The sequence below is a fragment of the Coffea eugenioides genome, chromosome 6 (assembly GCF_003713205.1).
Source record: "Coffea eugenioides isolate CCC68of chromosome 6, Ceug_1.0, whole genome shotgun sequence".
NCBI classification, from domain to species: Eukaryota; Viridiplantae; Streptophyta; class Magnoliopsida; order Gentianales; family Rubiaceae; genus Coffea; species Coffea eugenioides.
In genome coordinates, this window is record NC_040040.1 from 11,215,765 (window position 1) to 11,224,326 (window position 8,562).

At 36.6% G+C, this 8,562-nt stretch overlaps 2 protein-coding genes across 3 annotated transcripts; one reads left to right on the forward strand and one right to left on the reverse strand.

Annotated features, from left to right (window-relative positions):
* The first annotated feature begins 1,406 nt into the window (after positions 1 to 1,406).
* On the forward strand, positions 1,407 to 4,927 carry LOC113775829 (60S ribosomal protein L18a-like protein). 2 transcript variants are annotated; one of them, XM_027320853.1, is made up of 6 exons: positions 1,407 to 1,609; positions 2,230 to 2,293; positions 2,902 to 3,015; positions 4,018 to 4,144; positions 4,252 to 4,369; positions 4,522 to 4,927. In XM_027320853.1, the coding sequence occupies exons 2-6, from the start codon at positions 2,284 to 2,286 to the stop codon at positions 4,576 to 4,578; spliced, it is 426 nt and encodes a 141-aa protein (XP_027176654.1). In that variant the 5' UTR covers positions 1,407 to 1,609; positions 2,230 to 2,283; the 3' UTR covers positions 4,579 to 4,927. The 2 variants fall into 2 exon arrangements, with proteins under 2 accessions (XP_027176654.1, XP_027176653.1); XM_027320852.1 differs by having other exon boundaries at positions 1,407 to 1,605.
* A 190-nt stretch (positions 4,928 to 5,117) lies between these two features.
* Positions 5,118 to 8,350, reverse strand: LOC113775612 (UBP1-associated proteins 1C). The gene is made up of 6 exons (XM_027320564.1): positions 8,167 to 8,350; positions 7,963 to 8,037; positions 7,072 to 7,202; positions 5,961 to 6,480; positions 5,693 to 5,806; positions 5,118 to 5,609 (listed from the first exon to the last, which is right to left on the reverse strand). The coding sequence occupies exons 1-6, from the start codon at positions 8,251 to 8,253 to the stop codon at positions 5,547 to 5,549; spliced, it is 990 nt and encodes a 329-aa protein (XP_027176365.1). The 5' UTR covers positions 8,254 to 8,350; the 3' UTR covers positions 5,118 to 5,546.
* Positions 8,351 to 8,562: the final 212 nt, after the last annotated feature.

Consider the following 8,562-nt stretch of genomic DNA (forward strand, 5'->3'; position numbering starts at 1 on the left):
GGGAGGAAAAAAACAGAAGCATCTTCTGACGAATTTCCACAATTCGGCAATATAACAATTTATGGTGGCTGGTATTCATAATTCAAATAGTGTTTTTTCAACTAATTGAAAATGATTAGTAAACTTAAGAGAAATTTTATTTATCCTTTTTTTCCCTTGTAGCAATGTCATTATTTTTTCTCTCATAAATCCAATTGCTCCCGGAGAAATTATCTTAATTATACCACCTAAAAAATAGCTAAGAGGACAAGAAAATCATAAAGAGGGATTAAAAAGTTTCAGCCAAACGGGAAAAAGGAAAAAAAACATAAAAGCATTCAAAGGCTGCCGTAGAAAGACGGGAGGAAAAGAATCTTCTTAACTACACTATTTTATTTTATTTTTTAAAATTCTAAATACGCTAGTTTTACGGTTCAGGAAAAAGTACAAAATGAATTTTGCCAACCGATAGGCCCTAAATAAGAACCAAAACAAAGACAAAAAGTCAATGTGCAATTCGTGGAAATAAAAGTAAAACTTTGAGAATTTCCATTTCTGTTATTCAGCTTTAAAAGTGAATTTTTGTATATATATTTTCCAGTGTTTTTTTTTTTTTACTATATTAACTATTCGCAAGTCCTAGGTTCGGCTTCAGCCGAATCAAATACGTCAGCTCGTGCTTATGCATTCCTAAGGATACTGATTTCAGTCTTCGGATAAAGTTTGGTGATAGCACAACAATTATTGAGCAGGTATACAAAAGTTTTCCTAAAAAAAAAAAAAGAACATATATATATATATATATATATTATTTTTTTTTTTGTTGTTGTGGGGGTTGTTTGTGTGTGTGTGGGGGGGGGGGGGAGCATACTAGAGTAAATTAGTTTACAAGACACTTGTAAAGCGTATGGTATCCTACAATACTTAAATCACTTAAATTACATTATTGTATTTTTAAATTTTACATTATCATATATCACTTACTCTTTCTATTTTTACGTCATTAAATTAAAGTAACCTTATTTACACGACGCTTATAATTATATCATATTATTCAATAATTTTTGACGATGCAAAAGTTTCTCTCCAAAAGCAACTCTGACAAGAACGCAATTTGCGTTGAAGAATTGACCGTAATTCAACTTCTTTCATGACCATTGGGGCTGGTCTGGTTGGCCAAGAGTTCGAATCTCGACACAAACAAGAGTTTGATATATTTGGCTCGCCCATAAGATAAGATTGTTTTTTTTTTTCCTTTTTAATTTTTATAAAGTGCAGCAAAATTAGTGTCCGAAGCTCACAAGAATATTTTACTCAACAACGGATCATCGGAGAGGAGAGTAGGAGGCGGAGGAGGCCGTTACCAAACTCCTCTATTCGAAGTCTCTCATTCAAAGTCAGTCCAAAGTTTATGATTGAAGAAAGCTTTCCGTCCCATCCACTTCTCCTATGCATAATAGTCAGCGTCAACAATTAATTTTAAACAGAAAATAAATCAAAAGAAATTGGACTCCTCTTTCGTCTCCTCTTCCAACTCCAAACGACCCCTGAGTCTCCTGTCCCTTCATCACGAATTGGAGCTCAACTACTCCAAATAGCCGCTTCCCCAGCTCAAACTCCATAAAGGCAGGTTTTCCCTTCTTTCTTTTTCTTTTAATCTTGGTTTTATTTGTAGATAGAAAATGGTGGGGTTTTTTAATTTTTTGGGGCGGTTAGAGGTGGTGGGGGTTGAGGAGGCGGGGGAGGGTGTTGGTGCTGTGTTCTTTACTTAATATGTTTCATAAAATTTGGTATTTTTCTTTGAGGACTTGTATCTTGAATTGCTTTGTATTGAAGTGAAGTGAGATGATTCTAGATTTTGATTGCGGTTTTCATTTTTTTTTCTTAATGGGTTTCTTTGGGATTTAGAAGTTTGAGCAATAGGTCTGATAAAGTTGCGAATTTTTAAGCTTCACTTGGTAAAACCTGAAAATATTGACAATGCATGATTGAACTTGATCGTATGATTCATGCTCTCACTTTTTAGTGGATTGTTAAATCGATGCTTGAAAAATTAGATGTTGATGATGAATGAAAAGAAATAGGTGATGTTGTCATCATAATTGCTTATGCGCCTGCGGGGTATCACCTGGTTATTGTATATCAATGTTTGATTGTTCTGTTACTATGCTCTCTTGCACTACCCTTGACTAAAATTGGTTGTTGAGTGATGGAATAATAGTGAAGTCTATGTCTCTCTCATTATATCAGGTGTTGTAGAGGTGACAACTGACTGTTAGGCGATTTTGCTTTGGAAAACTACACATGGATCAAAGTGAGTGCCTTCAGTTGTTAATTTGTTCTACTTCATTTCAGAGTTACATATTTGATACCAAGTTCTTGAGTATGAATGTGTTATCGGTATATGTTCCGATTTTGATAATCATGCGGTAATAATGGTATATCATACTGGGAATCCAGAAATTGTTGACACTCCTCTGAAAAGTCTTTGATCAAACAACGAGTCATTGGGCAAGGAGGAGAGGTAATGTTAGGTTAGGTCGGGTGGCATCACTTCCTCTATTGCGTGCATTGTTCTTCATGGTGTTGTAATAGGGTTTAGGAAGTTGGCATTTGCTAATGCAGTTATGCTTTAGAATTTGACAAATTTATTGTAACTCAAACCGGGAAATGTACTGTTAACTTTTGTCCGGGGTTTTTTTTTGGGCCCCGGGGGGGGGGTGGGGGTGGGGGAGGCGGAGGGAAGAGATTGGTTAACTTGAATGTTGTGGTCAATGAGACATGCCAATTCAAATTTAAGTTCCATGAGTGTAACCTCAACCCTCAACTTGGCAACAGTATGTTTATTAAATCATTGACATAAGGAAATTTTCAAGCGTGATGGCCTTTTAACGACTAAATTGGGGCTTGTTGATGTTACAGATATTACTATCGAGGAGGGAGATGTAAAAAGTGGCCTTGAATTGGTGAAATCAGTTTCAGATAAGCATCTTGATCTTTTGAGACCATCAGCCCGATATTATTCAATTTTTAAAGGTAGTTATTCTGTTTGTGTGTCATTGTTATGATGTTCTTGCATTTTGAAGTATCGTCCATATATTTGTTGTTTCTAGATGTTTATGTCTTGCACAATGTCTTTCTATTGTTTTATGATTTGGAGATGATATATCTCCTGACATATCTCTGTGCAATATGTACTAAGTTCAAAAGGTTCACTTCTTGTAGCTTGGGATGCCTTGAGGAGGACATTAGGCTTATACTTGCCAGTTTAAGTTTAGAAATAGCTATCTTGTCCTGATAGTGATCGGTCAAGATGTAATGATTCTAAAAAAAAAATAAGATGCAAATCTTCAGCAGTAAAACCAATCAGTTGATGGAGAGCCACCCCTGATAAAGAAGTCAGAAAATAGCTATCCTGTCAAAGTGAGGTCACTCTAGGATACATCATAGTGTCAGTTGATGGCAGTTCTCGAACCTGGCATCTCTGTGTGTGTATCTGAGGGAGAGAGAGATGAGGTTTCAACTTTTGTTGGCCCAATGATATGAGTGCAAGATTATTTCGCATGCATTCACATCATCCATCTCCCAAACAAAACCTCTCTGTCTGTCTTGTTGGATACTTGCCTTTTCTGAAGCTCTGATTACCATTGCATAGGAGTTCAACTTTTTGTCCTTATTCCATTTCAAATTTTATTGCATTAAGACCTTTCTTTTAATCAATCTCCTGACCATGTTCCTTCCTTCTTAGGCACTTCTGTTCTTTAATTTGAATAAAACTTCAGCTGAATGCCATATTCCCCACTTGGGCCATGATAGGTCTAGTGGCTAAGGTTGAGGCCTTAGGACTGGGTTCTAATCCCCCCTTCCTGCTCCCCACTTCTTAAATCTCTCCCTCTCCCTTGCTTAGAGGGAAAAAAAAAAAAACTCATGCAAGTCTTTAGCTTGATTACACACTTTTACAGTTGTAGACTGATAATTTCTTTGTAGTTTTTATGAAAAAGAAAATGAATATGGTAATTACGTGTCTTTTAATGATAGGGCAAGTGGCAGATGCTTCTGACCGTGAGAAGGGTAAATATACCCTGATCAGAGATGCAGATGACTTCCAACCAAGCATATATGACAAGCCATTACCCTGTTTTGGCTGTGGAGTTGGGTGGTTTTCGTACGTCTCTGATCCATATTTACATTTTTCACGATGCTTATCGTTGCTGCTAGGGGTTGTGCTGTTTCCTTGTGCATCTTTGTCTGATCACCACTTTATTTCTTCAGATTTCTATTAGGATTTGTTTGCCCAATAATGTGGTACTATGCCACATTGCTGTATTTTGGTAATTACTACAAAAAGGATCCTAGAGAACGAGCTGGGCTTGCCGCATCTGCAATAGCTGTAAGTACTCCATGCTCTGCTTATGCACTTGCGCTTACATAGCCTACACAGGTCTTTACATGGGAATTAGCAACCAAAATGCAGGCAATGGCAGGTCTTATATATGCCCTCGAATTTATTTCTTTACTGATTTTTGGTGCTCATTGGTGCAGGCAATGGCATTTTCTGTTTTCTTGTTGATCATCTTAGTGGTGGTTCTACTTTTTTAGCTCCCGCCTTGACAGTTGCACGTGCTTTGGAGGCATTTGTGGGCAAGGGCGTGTGATTTGGGGATTTGTATATTTTTCCTTAATTCAGCTGCGATGTCTGATGTAGATATGATTTCTTAGAATCAAATAGCACATGACTCCATTTTTCCACCGATCACTATACAGGGGAAAAAAAAAAACAAAGGAAACAGAAGAAAGAACAGTAGAAAGAAAGAAGGGGAAATGTAACCCGCCATCGAAGAAACGACTACAAAATGGGCTAAAGCTCTGTTATAGGAACCGTGATTGAGAGAGTGTATTTTAGGAACAATAATACTATGTTGTTGAATAAATCATTTTTTTGGTGCAATGACGACCTTGCTCTAGTGTTGGAGATGTTAACGAAAAACGACTTTCATTGTGGATGGAGAGAGATAGAGAGAGACGCCCCTTGTTCATATGGCAAGTCAGATATTCACAAAAGTATAGCATAAAAAGACACTCGAGTTTCATCATGTGAGCTCCCCTTTTCTTCTTCATATGCTGATAAAGGGGTCCAATAAAAACATCTAAAATTCAGGCTCTTCAAATTAATATTGGTGCTTTACCATTGAAAGCGCCAGGTACTTTTTTTTCCGCGTCTCTTTGTACATACAAATGCAAATGTATACGCAGGACAGAGGAACCAGAATTCAACGATTAGCTTTATGCTTTACACCACCAATATCTCACAAAAAATTAGATTTACAAGTCCCTGACGGTTTACCATCATAGGAGAAGGCTAAGTACAAAAATTAGATCCATAGGGCTCAAAACTTTTTCCGACCCGGTACTCGTGCAAAAATGCACCAGGGACAACAACATATGAGACTTGTTCCAGTTCAGCCTCAAATAAAATGGGTGATTAATAGTTTGATCAAACCGAAGCAATACAGCAATCAGAACTCATATTTTCATGATGGGTTCGCTCTACACTCACACACCTGTTCTTAACTTTTCACTGCTAATCGTACATACTTGCCATCAAAATCAAATCTGGAACTAAAATTGATCTGCAGATAGTAAAGAAATCCCAATAAGATTATGCTTCATAACAAGAATAGGAACAAACAAGTCCTTAAAAGCATCAGTTTACCTTTTGCTGAAGAATTTCAGCAACTCTGCTTTCCTCAACTATTGAGCCAGATTCCTTGAGAGACTTCAAAACAAGTTTTATCAGTTTCTTGAATTTCAGTGAGCCATCAGGATTCTGCCAGCATGCAGGAAAACAGTTTTACGTATGGAACAGAAATTTCATCATACACTCTACTGGAATGAGAAACATTGGACGACGACGACAATGATGACAATAATAATAATAATAAACTAGTGGGATGGAAGAGCTAGAGGAAAGCAATACGCACAGATTTCAGGGATGAAGTAATCAGCTTCTTCCACTTTATTTTCTTCTTGTCATCTTCGTTTTTAGGAGAGGGATTCACTGACTTCTTGTCTTCAGACACAACTTCTTCATCTTTCTTATCCTTCTCTTTCAATTTTTTCATTTTGGTTTCTCTAACATGGATAATTTCGCCATTGCCCGATTCATCAGGCATATCAACCCCAGGTATTTGCCTGGCATCGACATTTTCAGACACCTTGAGCTTTCTCTTCTTACTCAACTGCAAATTATCATTTTCTGCCACAGAGTTGTCCTTCTTTGCAGCAATAGTATTAGACGGCTTCTGTTCTTTTTCTTCCTCAGTGGCTTCGACAGCTTCATTCTTTGCATTGTTTTCAGCTGGAACATCACTCTCCAAAAGGTTTCCTTCACTCTGTTTCGGCTGCTTCGCTGCATGAAAAGCTTTTGCTTTTGCTATGTGCTTCTTCCCTTCTGCATGGAGAAGCAGGGTTTGCTGACTAGTAACATTGGTATTACACAGACTGCAAAATAACACATTAACATTATGAAAGCTCAGATCTAACTTAAAAAAAAGGGCATAGAAACCAAAATATCTTAACCTAAGCCAAGATCAAATAAGGCAAACTGAAGCAACAAATCCATCTACACAGAATAATTTACAGCAGGCACAAAGTTTCATATCTCATCCACAACTGAAGAAGATAACTTATTGATTCCCCAATGAAAGGCTAAAATATAACAATCTTTGTAACTGTCTCAGCTTTACACATCATCACCAGATCTGAAGGATCCCATTTAGCGGGTCTAGGGTTGAGTAAAGCTCATATTTTTTTAGTTCAAATTTCATAGTATGAGCCAGAAACAAAATCTCTCAAAAAATAATCTAAACAAGAATTGGAAGCAAAAGATGATCTCTGTACTCAAAGTACTTGCAAGCTAAAAGCAAAAGCATTAGGTGTTGCAGAGCATATTCCTATCTTAGTGAGGCTCTGGACTTCATATCATGCAGCTATACATTATTGCAGCCAAGTGGTTTTATTTTCTTTCCTTGAACATCTCTTATGTCAAGAATTGACACAATTTTCAATATACGTACATGGGAAGGGAAGTACCTGCAAGACCATGGGGCACGTTGAGATAATCCAACATGTATATCAATATCTGGTTTCTGTTTTGAAGCACCGTTAGGCTTATTATTTGAGCCATTAATAGCTTTCCCTTGTCCCTTTGGACCATATTTTTCCTGAAAATGAGAGTATCATATCACTTTCAATCAGTCAAGAATGATCAAAGCTTATAAACACCAAAATAACTACATACAAGTTAATAATTAGCAAAGAAAGTAAAAGATGAAGGCTAAATTCATCATAAGAAAGTTTCAAAATGAGGACAGGCAGTACCTCAGAAAAATTCATATCACAATTGGTTCATATTATTTGCCAGATTACAGACACACATACTCTAGCTCTTCCTGAAAATAGCACCCTTTTTGAATGATTCTCATATATCTTAATCGTTCATATCTATGTCTCTTAACATTTCCACTAAAAACTTTAAATTACTATGAGCATTCCAACCGAAAGTCAAATTTCAAATGACTTATGATGTCCGTGTAATGCCATACTAATACTATACCCATAATATGGTAATTGTTTGATATGTTTATCAATTCTTTTGGTCCTGAACTACTAATAACCCTCAGTTTCAAGCCACTCAACCCAATGCATTGGAGTTCCACAAAGATTGTCCAAAGAAAGTACACATTTTGGCCAAATCAGCATAGCAACAAGTCAAAAATATTGCTTTTTCTACCACATCAATTACGGTTAAAAAAAAATCATATTGCCATTAAGGTAATATGGGAAAAAAAAAGAAATATGAACAGATAATCAAGAGCTTGTATAAACTCAAATAATAGACAAAATAACAATTAAAAAAATCCAAAAAAAGTAAACGGATAAAATAAAAAGGACAACAAAGAATGAGAAGGGCTCGAAACATACAGCTTCTGTGACGCACTGGGTATGGCTTTCAACATTTTGTCGCCCAAATATTTCTCCACAGTCAATGCACGATAGCTGCACAAAATTCACCGAAAAGAAAAGAATGAACATTCGAGTAGATTCAATTTTGAAGCAAGAATCAGCTGAACCCAGTTCAAGAAATTAAATTTACAAAATTCACGAAAAAACAAGGGAAAGAGAGACCTTGGATGCAGAGCAGGTCCTAAAGTGGTTAGGCAGCTTTGGTTTCTTCAAGTTGTCTCCACAGTCATCACACTGAAACCACACCATTTCTCTCGTGTGTGGATGTTTACCGATGAAGAAATTTCTGGAGAATGAATTCCGCCTACAAAATTGTCGTTGGAGAATCCTTTGCGGTAAAATCCAGTCGAAGTATAAAGGGCTTCCATTTGTCAGGGTTTAAGGCTTTTTTAAGTGTTTAGGGTTTTTCGGTTTTGGGCTAATGAAAGAATTCGTAGACCGCTTTTAAAATTATTAAGCCCACATTGTGAGATAAGTACCGACGAATGTTTGCAGCAGGACTTTGTTTAGAACGCATTTTTTCAAATATTATTTTATTTGCATCATAATTATGATTAT

What these genes read in the sequence shown, in the direction of transcription:
- LOC113775829 (XM_027320853.1), top strand. An exon ending in TGTGGAGTTGGGTGGTTTTC is followed by an intron (nt 4,145 to 4,251) that starts GTACGTCTCTGA and finishes TTATTTCTTCAG; the next exon opens with ATTTCTATTAGGATTTGTTT. An exon ending in TTGCCGCATCTGCAATAGCT is followed by an intron (nt 4,370 to 4,521) that starts GTAAGTACTCCA and finishes TCATTGGTGCAG; the next exon opens with GCAATGGCATTTTCTGTTTT.
- LOC113775612 (XM_027320564.1), bottom strand. Translation starts at nt 8,253, where the DNA reads ATGGTGTGGTTTCAGTGTGATGACTGTGGAGACAACTTGAAGAAACCA. An exon ending in CCCAGTGCGTCACAGAAGCT is followed by an intron (nt 7,203 to 7,962) that starts GTATGTTTCGAG and finishes TCTCATTTTCAG; the next exon opens with GAAAAATATGGTCCAAAGGG. An exon ending in TTACTTCATCCCTGAAATCT is followed by an intron (nt 5,807 to 5,960) that starts GTGCGTATTGCT and finishes GCATGCTGGCAG; the next exon opens with AATCCTGATGGCTCACTGAA.